We start from the raw sequence: 17,989 nt of genomic DNA, 5'->3' as shown, positions 1-17,989 counted from the left end.
CATCAGGCTTCTGACTAGAGGCCAGTGCTAAAGGATTTGGGTCTTGAGGGATAGTACTGTTTCATTATGCTGCCTGACCGAATCACAATTAAAGGGTCTTGAACAGAGGTTGAAAGGTATTTTAAGGATACTGTTGAAGTACTGTCTCGGGCATCAGAAAACGGATCTAAATTGTGCCCTCACCTCATCAGGAATTCATCCATTGTTACTGTTTAAAATTAAGGTAGGGGGTAGGTTTGATGTAATAGAAGACTAGAAGCAGATTTTTCAGAGAACACCACCAAGAGACTGAATGAACGGTCTGTTTCAGCTGTAATTTGTATTTACAATTCTCATACACTAAATAAGACCACTGATCCGCCAGGTATTCTTGAAGAGGCATCAAGCATTCCAATGGGTTTGGTAATATGAAGATGCATGAAACAACGCAAGCTAATGGAGAAGCAATCTGATCTGCCCTCGGATGACCCATGACCTGTGCTTTGGTCAGATAATTTTTTGAATGAATTCACAATTAATAAGTTAGACAGGACTAAGTCGGACATCCCTTGACACAAATTAATTAGGCAATGGTCAAAAATCTATATTCGTCACAGGATAAAATTTCTTCAGGAGTTAGGGCACTCACAAGATGGTGATGTCAATGCAGTATATAAGGCATTTCAGGACTGGGTAGAAACATCTTCGGAGACTCAGATTCCTAAAAAATATTGAAGGCCATAATACTAGGTCAAATGTCACCTGGTTTACACCCAAAATTAGAGACTTAAAGAAACAATGTAAAAGGAAAGAAAGGAAATTGCGACAAAACTTTGATGTTTACAAAAAGGAAACCTACAAAAAAGCTGTGAAAAAGTATCAACATGCTATTAGGAAAGCCAGTTTAACTTACATAGCTGAGAGAATTACAGTCCTCGCAGGTTTCTAGGGAAATCTACAGCATGGTGAATTCTTTCCTGAAACTTAAAATCACAGGGGAAGGCCCCCTCCCCTCCAAAGAACGAAATGAAGAGTTTGCTCCTATTTTGTCAGCAAAGTCAGTCTTATGTATGATTCTCTGGGGAACAACTCTGATCAGGAGACGGTCCAAACTACTAAAGATGGCCAAATTACAGTCAGCTCAGATTCTCCCACCTCGTCTATGTTTCCTCAACTAAAAAATAATGTGACTGAGGAGAGAGCAAAGCCAGTCAAGTTGGGTTCTTCACTAGACCCGGTCTATATTGACATTCTATTGAAAGGAGGTGATATTATTCTATCAGCCTTGAATAATGTATATAATCTCTCCTTGGAAAAGGGAAAGGTTCCAGACACTTGGAAGCATATGATCGTTAACATTGTTGAAAAAGCCCTCCTTAGATCCAGACAAAAACGAGAATTATAGACCTCTCTCTCTGCTTCCTGGTGTAAGTAAGATCCTAGAGAAGATGGTCAATAGCCAGTTGACCAGCTTCCTGGAATCCAATGATCTCTCAACACCCAACTCAAACAGGATTTAGACCAGAATATGGGACAGCCCTCCTAGCAGCCACCCAAGAGTTCAGGAGAATTTTGGACCAAGGGGGTTCAGCTGCACTCATTTGATTCTACAAAGTGGGCTAGAGATTTGGGAATCAAGGACAAAGCACTGAGCTGGCTGGCCTCCTTTTTAGAAAATAGAAGTTTCCAGGTCAGGGAAAAAAATTGGCTGTTCTAAGTACATCAGTTTAAATGCGGAGTTCCCCAGGGCTCATCTCTGAGCTCCACTCTTTTTAATGTGTATATGCACCACTTAGCCGACATCATCCATTCAACAGGATTTGTGAGAGTCTCGTATGCAGATGAAATTCAGATTGTCGTCTCCCTTGCTCCCAACATTAGACAAACTCAGGCGAAGTTATCAGAATGCATGCAGCAGGTACATACGTGGATGTACAATAGTTGCCTTAAATTGAATGTCAACTATTCAATTTAAAATCAGATTACCGGGAGGCCGCAGACAGGGAGATCCTGTATCTAGGAAAATACCACACCGCACGCAGATACCGTGAGGGGGACAGACCGGGGCGCACGTTGGCGCAGGCTCTGCGACCGCCGTATAATAAGTCCTTTATAGCTGAGGTTAGGGGCGAGGACGGCAGACTCCGCACGACGCCCGCCGAGATTCGGGACGAGTTCCTGGCCTACTTCTTGGCATTATACACGACCAAGCAGAGCGGTGCCTCGGCTTCTCGGGAGGCCTACTTATCGGAAATCGCACTAGTATTCCTTGACAAGGGAATGCAGGAATTCATGGCGGAACCCATAACGGTGACTGAGGTTCGAGGGGCGATTAAGGCACTTCGGAGCTCCTCGGCCCCGGGCCTCGATGGTTTATCCGGGGATTTTTACAAGGCCTTTTCTGATCTCCTGGTGCCCAAGCTCATTGAGGTGTATGCGGAGGCCTTGCAGCTGGAGACCCTCCCGCCTACACTTAGCGAGGCGGTCATAGTTCTGCTCCCGAAGCCGAACAAGGACCCTGCGTTGTGTGGATCATATAGGCCTCTCTCCCTATTAAACATCGATTATAAGATTCTTGCCAAAATAGTGGCCAACAGACTTTCACATTTGATGGAATTTATCATAGCGCCCGCCCAATCTGGCTTCATACCCCATCGTTCGACATCATTAAATTTGCGGACACTATTCACAGTATTACACAGAATAAATCCTGACACACCCGCGGCGGCTATTCTCCTCGACACCGAAAAAGCCTTCGACTCCTTAGAATGGCCTTTTTTTCTTTCCGTAATGCATCGAATGGGCATGCCAGCTGGCTTCATCGCCACCACGCGGCTCCTCTATAGCCGTCCCACGGCACGCCTGCGTATTAACGGCACCCTGTCCCGCCCATTCGCTCTTACCCGCGGCACGCGCCAGGGCTGTCCGCTATCGCCACTGTTGTTCATACTTGCCATGGACCCTCTAATCAGGCACTTTCAGGAGCGACATCTCCACAGGGGTCTCCAGTTTCGGACGGGTCCCTTGCTGGTCTCCCTCTATGCGGACGACACCATACTGTATGTCAGGGAGCCACAGGTAAACCTTGCCCCCCTGATACAGGAAATTCTTCGCTTTGGTCGCCATTCGGGGTTGGGCATCAACTGGCATAAGTCCCCGTGGCAGTGTGAGTTTCCGCTGGAGTGGTGATCCGACTCGGTACGATATTTGGGCATACATATACACCTGAGCACGGACGAAATTATCCGCCTCAACTATGGCTGCGCGGTTGCGAAGCTTGAGGCGCAGGTGGACGGGTGGCTGCGGCTTCCGCTCTCCATGGCGGCCAGAATCGCCATTATAAAAATGATAGTGCTTCCTAAATTTTTGTATCTTTTTAATAATATCCCCATTCCCCTCACCCAAAACTTTTTCGCCACCCTACGGTCCCATTTCATTAGACTGGTCTGGGGCAGAAAACACCCCCGGATCCGTTGGAAGATTCTCACGCTCCCGCATGACAGGGGCGGCTTTGGAGTACCGGATTTGTATTTATACTATCTGGTCGCTCAGTGTGCACACGCCTATGCCTGGTACCACCCTGACGCACGGATCCCATTTCTTCGTCCGGAGGCGGATTTTGTTCTCCCGAGTCTCTTGTCGGCTGTATTGCCCAAGGGTGTCCCTAGGAGTCCAGTGGATATTCAAACGGTGTCCACCACCAGCTGGGCCTGGAATAGACTTTCGCGCTACTTGGACCAGCCCTTTCTATATTCCTCTTCTCTCCCGCTTCCCAATGCAGGTTGGTTGCCGGGCACTGGCGAGAAACTTGTGCAACGCACTTTAACGAAGTTTAACCTAACCTAGATTGGGGATTTATACCCGGGGGGGGGGGGCACATATTCTCGGTATCGGAAGAGGCACGATTCAGCGAGGCCACTTTCATGGACAAATTCATCCTCAACCGGCTTTACTTTAGGGTTAGGTCGGAAATTAAGGGATTCCCCCTCGAGCCGGCTTCCTTTGAACCCCTCACTCTCCTCATTGACAAGGATACAGGGGCACACATTATTTCTAAACTGTACAGGACATGTGCTGCACTGGTTCCTTGTGCGGATGACCAGTTGCCGGCGGCTTGCACCTCATGCTGACTTTGCACACATGACCTGGACATGTCCGAGATTGCAATCATACTGGTCGCAGGTGCACAAAATCCTAGAGGAGATGTTGGGGCTTGCGTTGGTTCCCACTCCTGAGGTTGCGTTGCTGGGCTATACGGTAAATTTCCCCAAGACAGTTCGGAGGCTTGCGTCTCTGGGCTTTCTGTTAGCCAAGCGGGAAATTGCTAGGCGTTGGGGTGATAAAACAGCTCCCACGGCTAAGGCATGGCTTACGGCCATGGCTTTCTGCAACACGAACAGCGAGATTTACTCCAGTCTCCTCCCCACCGTGGCCCGTCCCAAAGACATCTGGGGCCCATATAAAACATATATCGCGAATCTGCCGAGCCCCTCTCAATCACACTCCAGCTCGGGGATAGTGCCCTCAGGGGTTGGATAGGTTATACACAGCGGAGTTGCGCATTCGGGGAGGCCATGGGGTGGGTGCAGCGCTGTGGGTCTCCTCGCTTCGGGTCCGGAGTCGTGGGCTGCGCATGGATTGGCTATTGCAAATATGAAGGTCACAGTTATAGGTGGCATAGAAGAGCGAGTGGAGGGTCATTGTTCTAAGGTATTCCTGTTTGGGTTCGGACGGGTGGGATTGCTGTGATGGTTGGTGGGTCCTTGCTGCCTGGAGCCTTGCTTATGTGTTATTCATGGTCTAAGGAACGGTTTTGTCGTAATGTATATCTCACACTGAAGTCTATTGTACACACTGCTGAGATCTCTGTATTGTTTTTTCTTTCAAACATAAATAAAGGTTAAAAAAAAAAACGATTCAATTTAAAACAGAGGTTATGTTAGTTGGAAATAACCTCTCTCTTTAGGATCATTTCTCATGGCCTTCATGTCTGGGCGACTGTCCTATTCCAGAAGATGAGGTCAAAAGTCTGGGAGTACTTTTTGATAAGAACCTCACCATGGCAGCACAGGCCAAGAAGCTGGCGGGATCATGTTTTGGTTTCTTAAGAGCCCTCAGAAAGACAATCAAATGGCTTCCCACTGGTGTCCATAGTATAGTGATTCAAGGACTTATCCTATCACGCCTAGATTACGGCAATTTTCTTTATCTTGGGAGCCCCATGTATGCCACCAGAGAGCTACAGGTCATACAAAATGTCGCAGCCAGAGTCTTACTGAATACTTCCAAATCACATTCGGCATGTCAGGCATTGGTGAGCCTTCATTGGCTGCCTGTCAGGAAGAGAATTGAGTTTAAGTCTCTCTGCTTAGTTCACAAAGTAAAGCATGCTCAGAGACCACATAACTTGGAGCAATTCATCATTCCACATCAAAATGCTCGGGACTTTACGATCAAACTATCTCTCCTGGCAATGTTAAGAGTAAAAAGAGCTAGAAGTGGTGGGCGCTCTTTTGTTTACCTGGCACCCAGACTCTGGAATTTTCTTCCGCTAAGCCCAAGATTTATTAATAACTTGATCAGCTTTAGGAAACAACTGAAAACGTATCTGTTATCTTGATTTAGTCTCTCATCTTTCAGGTCTCCTGTCAGCGCTGGGAAGCCTGTGTGTGAGTAGCCACGTCCTCTATAAGACCCCGAAATAAAAATAGGTGAGTAGACTGAAGAATCTAACTTTTTTCTGGTACAGATAACAGTCTCTCCATGGAAGAATCCAGCTTCCCTTTCACTGTATTCACAGCACACCCCAGGCAATGACGATCTATTGCAGTGACAGTTTATATTTGTGAAAAAGCCTCTGGTTCGAGTTAAAGAAGATGGATAATTGCTTGAATATGTTGCTGAGCTTTTTGTTGGGGCAAAGCATTCACCTATCAATTGTCTAGTCGGCAGTAGATGACTCTTCAGTTTCCTGAGATGTACTTTCAATACAGACATGCATTTTGAAATGTTTTTTAAAACTGATGCCAGACTGAATGGTAGGACTTTAGATAGATAGTGAGCACTTCTACCATGAAGCATAGAAACCTGCAATGTGTTCATCCGTGACGGCGCATCCGCTAAGTCGGAGGAGCGTCGCCTCACTGCTCTTAGAGCAGGAAAAAGGAAAAATAAAATGATAATAACATTGTTTTTATCATTTTATTTTTCGTAGCTACGGGGCTGGGTTTGGTCAGAGCGGGTCTGGTGTCACAGCCTGGGAAGAGGAGTGGTTTGTGCACAATAACGGTCGGCCAAACAGTCATGCGCACTTAGCATGTTCTCCACAGGGCTGAAATACACAGTCTCGGTGGAGAACATGCACAGGCTCCCAGTCCCAGTCTGAGAACCGAACCACGGCACACAAACCAATCACAACGCTGCACTGCAGCGTTGAGATTGGCTTTGGGGAGCCTGTGTGCTTCCTGCTTCTGGGACTCACCAGGACGAGAACCAATGACAGAGGAGAGATGGCGGCCATGAAGTGTTTTTTTTTGTTCCCACCGCGTGCCACCACCCCGGCCATCCCCGTTTACTGCCAGCCGCCACTGATGGTCATACTTTTGGGATAGAAAAGAAGGAGTTGGGGAAGAACAGATTAAGGGCCAGCATTTTGAACTTCACTTTCCTGCTACCCTGGTTCACTTTCTTGAGAATTAGAATGAAACTGAAATCCTGCTTGACTTTTTTTGTTCCCCAAAATACAAAGAGTAAATCCTTTTGTCTGTTTGAGGCTAAGGATCACGTTCGATTTCCAGTTTCTGATGTAGAAGGTTAGACTCTTTCCAGCGTTGTTGTATATGGCAATTGCAAGACTGTTTTAATGAAATGGCAGGTTGTGGCGGTTTTAACCTCAAGGCAGAGCCACGTTGCAAAACGTTCAGAACTCATTTGTCTCTGCAATTTTCTTCTATCCTGAAAATGTATATGTAACGCATCAATCTACCGGAGTAGATACCAGATGAGTGATGCACAAGGAATCCCTCTTTGCTGTTAGCAGGGGCTATTACCATAGTTGTGAAAAGATGTGCCTAGCACCCGCTTCTTGGTTGTGTCCAGTGCTGTTAATCACTCTGGCTAATGAGGCTTCTGCTGCTGCTGCTGCTGCTGCTGCTGCTGCTAGAAGGAACCCTAAAGCATTTTCACAGGCTCTTGAACAAGATTTGTGAATATTTCTTATCCAGAGCAACAGATTTTAATGTTTTACCTCTGGCTTCATTTTATGAAGTCTATCATCACCATAAACATCGAAAAGCATTGTCCCAGAGAAGACCAAAGTGAACATAGTGTGCGTTAGGTTTGATAGCAATCGTTCATAACCTGAATGTTATTCAGAGGGAAATCCATGTGGTAGTTGTGAGCTGCCAGATCAGATAGCTCAAACACAGCAGTCAGTACTTTATTTTAAACAAGGCATGCCTCAATGATAGCCTCTTGGAAGTCTTGTTTTTTTCATAAAGCTAAATGTGGCACAAGATATCCACCTAACATATCTGAAGCACATCCTGCTATCATGGAAACAACATAAATGTCTCATACCTTGTGGCTTAGCATAACTAAACATTTCTAGTTTTGTCTGATGTAGTAGGAGTTGGAGCTGATGCGTGTTTCTTTCATACTGTCAAATGAACTACTAGGTTTGGTGGCAGGTTTATTGTACAGAATTTCTCCAGAGCTTAATATTTTTTAACCCTTCAAGAAGGATCTGATTGGCTTGTGGGTGACATCAGATAAAATATCAATCACTGGTTCCAGAAGACCAATATCTGGGGCTAAATGTAACTTAGAAGAAACAGAATGCTATAGAGTCACAAAAATATTTCAGTTCCCTAAAGCCCAAAGCATCATGAAAATATGTGTCACTTTTGATGGGAAGATAGATGTTAAGTTGTGGAATTAAGTGTTCCAATTGGTATTCATAACAGTGTCCATTGTTCGAGTGAGTCTCCTGGTATTTGAATGTCTTTTGAGTATGAGATGTTCTTGGTATGATGTATTTGATTTATGAAGGGTGGGGAAGAGATAGTAAAACACCACGGTGATCTGAATGGTGAGAGACACTGATGTTTTGGAATAAAGGGATTAATGAGAAATTTTTGAACACTTTTGTGTAGAAGGCCTACGTGGATATGCAGTACAATACTGTCCTTCAGAAGCATGCAAGACAGCAGTCAGTGTTTGCTTGGAGTCTTGTCTTTAAAAGGTAGCACCACTGGTGATGGCATGCCCAGAAAAAATGTACATTAAAGTTTTGATTTCTTCTTTGGATGTGAAATCTCAGAAGTAGAAACAGATCTGAGGCGTAATGTAGTGAGTCATGAAACATGAATGGCACTCACATAGAAGGGTTATGGTCTTAAATATGATCTCTGATGTCATGTCAATTCACAAGGGGCAAGGCAGGGGCCGATGACGCATGCCATGATGATGAGGATGAATTGTGTGATCAAGTGTGTTCATTCCTTCTTTGCGTGTCCTCTTATAGGTCTCTATTGAGATCAGACTTCAGTGAGATGAAGAAAGAAAGTTGCCTAAATGTCCTGTTTACATTCTCATACAACAACTCACAGTACTTCTCTCTCTATATTGCTTGGAGGTGAATCGCTCAACAACTGAAAATTTCAGAATAATTGAGCATTGTTATGTTTTGTTGAAATCAGGTACATACATCACAAACACACTATAAATATCTTTTACAGATTTCCTTTTGTTACAGGAAGGTTATATCACAACGCACAAGGACATTCTTGATAGTGATGTACTAAAAATGAAGGTGAAAAAGCAGTTAATTTCCGTCAAAGTAATGCAGCTGTAAAAGATGTCCAGATAGCACAAAATTTATAAAAAGCATACGCCAAAAGATATGAGACTGCAAAACCTAGTGCTGCGTGATCCTGCTGCCAGAAACCAGAAAAAAACTTGGAGACCGACTCCCAGTACTGGGCATTATGGGGCATACAAGCAACTGCTTCCTTTAGAAGTGCAATTTTGCTCAGGGAGCTGCTGCCTATCTTGCTGCATTTGGCATCTTCCTGTGACATTTTCTTTCTTAAAAGGTTATGTATTGCATTGAATAGATGTATGAGTGCATTCAAAAATAATTTTTTTATTTCTAACTGTCCTAATTTCCTAAAGCAAAATATAAATGAAATTCGTATAAAACCGCCTACAAACAGCAATGTATACAAACTTGGACCAAATTGACCTTTTTTCAGAAAACACTCTTATCTTCTGTTAAAAGTGTTATTAGAGCCGACAAAAGGCAGAACAATACAGTGATCAAAACAATTCAAAAGTAGCCCATGATGAAAAAGTACAAATCCTGTTACAGAATTAATAAATCCGAAACTCACCTTTCAAACTTCTCATTGTTGTCGCTTTTTCCCTGTTGGATGACGTGGACAAAATCATAGGTTAGGATAAATGGGACTCTCTCTCGATTGATGCCGAATTTGGTCTTGAAATGCCCCAAGAAATGTCCAAAGTCAATGTGAAAGAGCTGGAGAGTAGAGAACGAAAAAAATACTCAAATTTACACTTAAAAATATGCTAAGTCAGTCATTAGGTATACTCTCAGACCCTGACAAGTGATCCAAAACCAAAGCCTAATATGTTCTTAAACTCAGGCCCAAACATTTAGATTGCAACCCTGAAAATTCTCAAATATAGCAACTTCGAGAACATGACCAAGATCTTGAAAGTTCGCAGACCTCAAAGAACAGTGAATACTGGAATTATAGAGTTCTATAAAGACATCAATCGATAGCCCAGGCACAGAGTGATGATTTTCATGTGTGGCAGAAAATACACCTCCAGAACTTGGGCCACGAACCTTTGAGTTCTCAGATCTGTAAGACCATCATACAAGAGTTCACCCCAAGTCTGGAGAAGTTGCATGCATTAAGAAAAACACATATATATATATATATATCCTTTCACAAAACCACCAGCCGGCGGACCACACGCCGTGGGTGCCGCTTTCCGTAAGGTGGGTTACAGGCAAATTCACGAAAAAAGCGGTTTCAATTTCGCTGCTAACTTAATAGAGTGCACTCTGAAGCAAATTCAATTCAATTCAATTCAATTCATTTAATCCACAACAGGAAACTGAGGGTGGCGACCATATATGGTGCATATGAAATCGATAATCCCCATATAACAACATGAATTAATCTCAAGAATGTCCAATTGAGCCCCACTTGGCAAGTTCCACATATTCAATAAGTTTTGTATATCATATTTGACACCCTCAAAGGTTGCTCTTTTGCATTTCTTCATAACAAGGTATTAACTCTGTCTCCTGTAAACAATAAAAAACAAGTGCATTCATCAACGAAGAGCTCAATAAATTTAAAATACAAACATCCTACCTAAAGGGCAAACATCCGGGAATTCTTAATAGCTTCACAGTACTGATGGAAAATTAATTAAAAGGTTAATTCCCTAACATAAATGCACAGATACCTCTTCGTCTTTATTAATACCCTCAGGGTACATGGTTTCGTACTTTACAATCATTCTAGACTCTAGACGTCTTAGTTCTCGTATCCTGTTCCCCCCTCTCTCAGAGACAGGAATTCTATCCAGGGCACAGTATTTCAATAAGCTAGCGTTCTTGTTGTCAGTCTTTGAAATGTCGAGCAATTGGATATTGTCTATCCTCATCAGTAATTGTCCGCATATGCTCCAATATGCACCTTTTCACCTGCTGAACGGTGCTACCAATCTATATCGGAGGGCATGGGCAGATTAAGGCATAAACACAGAAATCTGATTTACAAGTTAGATGTTTAGAAATTATAAATGGTTTCTGCAATTTCAATAGCTTTAACTGTTTGCAATTGGTGCTGTTACGACATGCCTTGCATGATTTGCAAGTATAGAAACCTTGTATCTTAAATTGTGGATTGGTAACTGTGGAGAACGTGCTCTTACATAGCATATTTTTCAATGCAGGGCATCTGCGAAATGTGATCTTTGGGTTCTCATCTATATATTTTGCTATAGTGTTATCACTACCCAACACATACTAGAATTTCTTTAGGCATTTTCTTACTTCCCCGGCTTGGTTACTAAATGATGTTACGAATCGTAGTGACTCATCTCCATCAGTTGCCTCATCTTTGAGTTTCAACAATTCCTCTCTTTTGACATTCTTCATTTTTTCACTTGCTCTATTTATCACTTTCTGGGAGTAGCCTCTCTTCGCAAACCTAGCATTCATGTTTGTCATTTCTTCCTCGAAAGCTAGGTCAGAGCTACAATTACGTCGTGCCCTTAATAACTCCCCATACCGTATACTATGTTTGCCACATAATTTGGATTTAATAAACCACGTTGAAATGGATTTTGGGCACGGCACAATCTTTAATACACTGTGAGAAGGATTGGTGATTGGTGTTCGTATATATCTATATATATCTCTCTCTCTATATATATATATATATATATATATATATTATCTACTGGCGGTCGCCAGTAGATAGTTATAGTTAGGACCGTGTTTCCATAGGAAATCTCAAAATTCTATTTTGAATAACTTTGGCGCCGGTTGACGAATCCTTGCGAAATTTTAAAAACTAATGGGGCGCTCCGCTCAGCTCCTACCCTGAAAGTCTCGGGGTGATTCGTCAAGCGGGGGCCGAGAAAAAGGGGGGGTCCCAAAACGCGTTTTCCCCATGTATTTTTCCATTGGACCTTTAGTCGCAGCTACAGCCCGAACAGCTGAACAGAATTACTTGAAATTTGGCAGAGAGGTACCCATAAGGTCAAGGAAGTGCCTTTCGCAGGTCTGGTGTAAATCTGTTCGGTATTTCCTGAGTAAATAGCATTTAAAAGCATATCAATATCTATACGCGCGCAGGGTGCGCGCACTGTGCAAGCAATGTGCGAGCACCCTGCCGTGTGCGAGCGTTATTCTGATTGGTTGTTAGATGTCAGTAAACATTCGAATCGGTCGAAATCAGGAAGTGTCGGCCGCCATTTTGTCTGTCGCACTGAAAAGGAAAGGTGGAGAACGTGAATAGGGGGCAGAGTAGGGAGTTCTTGACCCCCTAGCCATTGTCAGGGGGTCACAGTAGGACCACGAAGGACCAAAAAAAAGATTAGATTTTTTTTAAAAACATCGCGAGGTGCGCGCACTCTGCGCGCACCCGAAAAAAAACATTAAAAAAAATAGAAATAAAAATCAAGTTTAAGTGTTTAGATATTAGGTGGCTCTAAAAAGAGCCCTTGTGTTTATTGAGTGTATTTCGGTACCTTCAAGTAAGTACCGATGCAGAGTCTAAAGTTCAAGAGGAAGACTCTGTTGTCTTCATCATTGAAATGTACACCGTCTCCTCTATAAATGTCTTGCATGTTGTAACGCAAGTTGTTGTGGTATATAGAACCCATACCATAGTCTCTGAGGAAACCAGAATCAGACTTATTGACGTGCTTTCTTGCTTTGTCAATCTGCGGACAAAATTGGTTGGACCAGTTCCACTTTTGCCTTTGGCATATATTAGAATATACAAAGGCAGTTTGTGGAAAAAGTGACATCAATTGCACAAAGGTGTCCTTAATAAGCATTTCCAGACCTACCCCAGGTTAAAGTGCCTAGGTCATTTCCACCACAGTGCACAATAATAAGGTTAGGCTGTGGGAGATGTAGAAAGGTTTTCACCAAAGGCATTAATTGGTGCCACTTTAACCCTCTCTGACCAATCCATTTAATGTCTACATTTGGCAAAGCAAGGTCTTTCACAATACCTCTTATTTCTGCAAATTTTTCACTCCAGAAGATATAGCTATGACCTACAATCCACACTGTGAACATCTTTCAAGGAGAACAGGATGCACTCAGGAGGTGTCTTTCAGTAGAATGGCAATATGAAAAGAAAGACAGTTGAAAAATGGAGGCATACATACTTTTTTTAAATAAAAAGAACTCATTGGCTGATTCAAACCATTTTACAGTTAAAACTAGGCTGTATGTTTACATTTCTAAAAGCATGTTTTGGATTGGTACAGAAAAATGTGTTCCCACTGAACATTACTTTGGATTTGCTGTTAGGTTTGAAAAGTCAAGCACTCTTGCTCTTTGGATTTGAAACATTGTGTGCTGAACTTCTGACCTCTCTGCTCATACCAGTGTTCCATGACCTGTTGCTATGGTAGCAGGCAGAAGTCATGTTGGGGGAAGGGATGATTTGGAAAGGGGCTGAAAGTTGCAACCAATAGAAATGTGTGATTCCATTTGAAAAAATGTGGGAAGGACTGTGATTTTACATTAACATGTATATGTGTGAAAAAAGAGAGGGAAACATTGCCATTTACTGGTTGTGGTGAGAGGAGAGAGGTGTACAGCTCTGAGATTCTGGCTCTGATAATCTGCTGTTTGAGTGCCACATTTCTTCCTCAACTAACGAATTTTAAAGGTGAGTTATGAGTTTGAGAGGGGATGTATGTGGTGATTTTTGATATAAATAATAGAATTGTCATTCTTCTTTTAAAGTTGTGTTTTACATTTTGTGTTTTAGGAGATATTTAACTGTCTTGAACTTGTAAGATATTATGGAGTATGTCTTCACTGTAAGTTAAGGTGTACTGGTATCACTGAGGAATACTGTTTTATGCCTAGAATCACATCATGAGTCTGTCTGCACACAGGATTTGTTGTCAGAGATTTAATTTGTGTTGCTCTTGTTCTGTTAGCCTTGCACTCGCAGAAAAGGGGCAGTTTGTTTTCTTAAAGTGTGATGGTTAGCATTCAGCAGAAATCAGTTACTCACAAATGAGAGGCAAATGCAAACACATTTGAAAATAGCATGGTACATTTTCCTACCACTTTAAAAGTTGTGTTTTACATTTCAAGTTAAGGGAGATATTTAAGTGCCTTGAACATGTTAGATATTATGGAGTATGTCTTCACTATAAGTTAAGGTGTACTGGTATCACCCAGGAATACTGTTTTCTGCCTAGAATCACACCATGAGACAGTGTGCACACAGGAATTGTTATCAGAGATTTCATTCGTGTTGGTCTTGCTCTATTACCCTTGCACTCGCAGGAAAGGGGCAGCTTGTTTTTTGTAACACATGGTCATGTTCTCAAGGAGCTGTTAGGACATGTGCTCTTTTCTGCTTGTCTAAAATATAAGAAAAATGTGTCAGGCTGTCACAGTAATTATCATTTGCTCCACCACAGTACTAAATGTGCTTTCAAATTGCCAAAGAAAATATCGCTTTCTGCTTAGAATCACACCATGAGTCTGTGTGCACACAGGAATTGTTGTCAGAGATTTAATTTGTGTTGCTGTTGTTTTGTAAAACTTGCACTTTTAAGAAAGGGCCAGCTTCTTTTCTTCAACTGTGTTGGTTAGCACTCAGCAGAAATCACTATCTCAAAAATGAGAGGCAAATGCAAACACATTTGAAAATAGCATGGTACATTTTCCTACCACTTTAAAAGTTGTGTTTTACATTTTATGTTAAGGAAGATATTTAAGTGCCTTGAACATGTTAGATATTATGGAGTATGTCTTCAACATAAGTTAAGGTGTACTGGTATCACCCAGGAATACTGTTTTGTGCCTAGAATCACACCATGAGACAGTGTGCACACAGGAATTGTTGTCAGAGATTTAATTTGTGTTGCTGTTGTTCTGTAAAACTTGCACTCGCAGGAAAAGGGCAGCTTTTTTTATTAAAGTGTGATGGCTAGCACTCAGTAGAAATCATGATCTCAAAAACGAGAGGCAAATGCTAACACATTTCAAATCAACAAGGTAGATTTTCTTTCCAATCTTGTAATGGGTGAGGTAGTTCCTACATGTTAAAAACTCCAATTAACCCTTACCACACATGTACTCTTACACACATATCTGCAGTGTTCATGCAGTTGTGCAAGTCTCCATGCAGATCTCTCTTGCAACTGACAATACAGTCTCCAGAAACACACTCTTTGCACACACGCAGCAGCTTCTCCTACACTCCCATGCGTAATACTCAGCTCTGTGTTGTGTTTCAGATAGCAGTGTGTAACGCAAACACATTCAACGACATCAAGGCTCATTTCCTTTGCTGTAGTCTAATCACTCACCCTGTAACACATGGTCATGGTCTCAAGGAGCTGTTAGGACATGTGCTCTTTTTTGCTTGTCTAAAATATAGGAAAAATGTGTCAGGCTGTCACAGTAATTATCACTTGCTCCTGCACAGTACTAAATGTGCTTTCAAATTGCTAAAGGAAATATCGCTTTCTGCCTAGAATCACACCATGAGTCTGTGTGCACACAGGAATTGTTGTCAGAGATTTAATTTGTGTTGCTGTTGTTCTGTAAAACTTGCACTTTCAGGAAAGGGCCAGCTTGTTTTCTTCAAATGTGTTGGTTAGCACTCAGCAGAAATCACTATCTCAAAAATGAGAGGAAAATGCTAACACATTTCAAATCAACAAGGTACATTTTCCATCAAATCTTGCAAGGGCTGAGGTTGTTCCTACATGTTCAAAAGTCCAATTAACCCTTACCACACATCTACTCTTATACACATGTCTGCACTCTTCATGCAGTTGTGCAAGTTTCCATGCAGATCTCTCTTGCAACTGACAATACACAGTCTCCAGAAACACACTTTTTGCACACACGCAGCAGCTTCTTCTACACTCCCGTGCGTACTACTCCGCTCTGTGTGGTGTTTCAGATAGCAGTGTGTAATGCAAACACATTCAACGTCACCAAGGCTCATTTCCTTTGCTCTAGTCTAATCACTCACCCTGTAACACATGGTCATGGTCTCAAGTAGCTGTAAGGACATGTGCTCTTTTCTGCCTCTCTAAAGTATAGGGAAAATGTGTCAGGTTGTTGCAGTAATTATCACTTGCTCCTCCACAGTAGTAAATGTGCTTTGCAATTGCCAATCAAATATCGTTTTCTGCCTAGAATCACACCATGAGTCTGTGTGCACACAGGAATTGTTGTCAGAGATTTAATTCAGGTTTCTCTTGTTTTGTAAGACTTGGACTCATAGGAAAGGGTCAGCTCATGTGATAGGATTTGAAAAGCAAAAAAAAAAATTTTAAAGAATTAAAATTACATAAAGGTATTTTTTTTTAGTTTCTTGCAGGTATTGCTGAGCAACAGTGAAAAAATTTAAAGATGCCTATAAAGTCAAGAAAGAGAAAAGAAAAGCAACAACTATATTTGAAGACAACTGGTAAAAAATAGGAGGAGAAGCTCGTGTTGGAAAACAGAAAAAGTCTTCTGGTAAGCAGACTAAAGAATTAAAAAAAAATATTTTTGAAAAGAAAAAAAAATGATCGAAAGATAAATTCAAACAGTGTTTCAAGTACAAAACAACAACAGAGTCCACAGCAAAAACCAAATGCTAATGTAGACTCAGAAGAAAACCAAATTTTATAAGAAAAAAAAATTTATTGAAAGTATTGTTACGAAGGCTTTAGAAATAAAAAATAAACTATTCATTTTAATTTTGAACAGGATGCGTAGATTAGATAAATTAGTTAATGCAATGAAGTCACAAAGCAAAAGGAAAAGAGAAGTGAAAAAAAATAACTTTTGTAAAGTGTTCTTAGGAGAATGGAAGCATAGTTCAAGTACTGAACCATTTTTTAATGAAGAGAGTTATCTTCAAAGTAATAGTTTGTTGCATGCAGTTGACACCAATGGTAGAGCATATGAAGTTAAAGATGGTTGTGTAATGGAAAAGGAGAAAATGGTTTCAAGAAATGAGGAAGAAGTGATGGCTGATGAGGTTATGGGGAGACGTCCTAAAGCCCCAGTGTACACTTGGAATTGTAGTAGTATTTGTACTGTGCGTCAGGAATCTATTGATAAATTACGTGACTTTCTAAGAGAATATAGTAAAAAGAGTGTTAAACAGAAGATTAAGGTGCTTCAAAGACTAGATCCATGCAGAGTGAGAGAGAATACTGGTTTGCAAGGACATTCTCTGGCTTGTCTATCTAGGAAAGTGTGTCAAAGTGTTTTTCACCATTTTAGGATGCTGGCAGTACATCATACTGAAATGAGAAAGTGTGTGAGAACATTGTATTTTGCTAAAAGTCCAGCACTAAAGTTAAATGAGTTGAATAATGCTCTGTTCCGTGGATCTGTATCAGATGTAGTGAAGGTTACTGATGAGATTCAGTTTTGTTACTTTGGTCCAGAACAAGAAAGTGCAGAAAATGACACAGTTATTGATGAAAATGTGGAAGAGAATGTAGAACTTACTGTTAGTAAAAATTTTGAAGATGAAATGACAAAATTTACTATCATCTCTAATGAAAGACCAAATATTACTTGTATTTGTTGCCGGAGAAGCCATTATAAAATTCAAACAAGGAATGTTGATCTGTATAAAAAAAGTGAAAATGAAGATAATTATAAGTGGAAAAATTTTGCAACATATATATTTCTGGAAAATTGTTTTGAATTGGGTGAAGATCAGCGTATTTGTAAATACTGTTATAACAAGTTAGAAGAAAATAGAATGCCAGCAAGAGCTGTACATAATAAATTAGAATTGGTTGATATTCCTCCAGAACTTTCTGATTTAAATACGTATGAGTCTATACTCATTCAATGTGTCCATCCGTTTCAGACCATAGTGCTTATGGAGCCAAAAACAGGTAAATTACCTCCTTCGGATTTACAAAGAGGTTTAAAAGGAAGAGTTGTCTATTTGCCATTGGATTTGAAAAAAAATATGGAAACAATTGATGCAGATACTTTGGAAAGTGAACCATTAGTTATTCTGGTTAATGGTGTACCTACAAAGAATAAGAAAATTTGGCAGGAGCTGGTGGATGTACGAAAAGTACAAAGAGCAAATTTGTATTTGAAAAAAAATAATAAATGGTATGAAGCCATTTATATGGATAAAGATGAAGAAGTTTTACTAGAAGACATAGAAATACCAACTGGGCAAATTGAAAAAGTGGATAAGTCAAAAGAAGAAGAAATTTATGA

General features: G+C 41.3%; 1 protein-coding gene across 7 annotated transcripts in view; it reads right to left on the bottom strand.

The window, feature by feature from the left end:
- The window catches only part of PIK3CD (phosphatidylinositol-4,5-bisphosphate 3-kinase catalytic subunit delta), a 671,014-nt gene that overhangs the window by 78,564 nt on the left and 574,461 nt on the right, over window positions 1-17,989 (bottom strand). For all 7 annotated transcript variants that reach the window (XM_085609767.1, XM_085609777.1, XM_085609774.1 and 4 more), the window contains one exon: window positions 9,372-9,517. In XM_085609767.1, the coding sequence (XP_085465893.1) occupies window positions 9,372-9,517 (146 nt within the window). The remainder of the gene's footprint in view (window positions 1-9,371; window positions 9,518-17,989) is intronic.

Source organism: Triturus cristatus, chromosome 1_2 (genome assembly GCF_964204655.1).
Source record: "Triturus cristatus chromosome 1_2, aTriCri1.1, whole genome shotgun sequence".
Classification (NCBI taxonomy): Eukaryota; Metazoa; Chordata; class Amphibia; order Caudata; family Salamandridae; genus Triturus; species Triturus cristatus.
The sequence above is the reverse complement of the archived record's forward strand: the minus strand, read 5'-3'. Positions and strand labels throughout refer to the sequence as shown.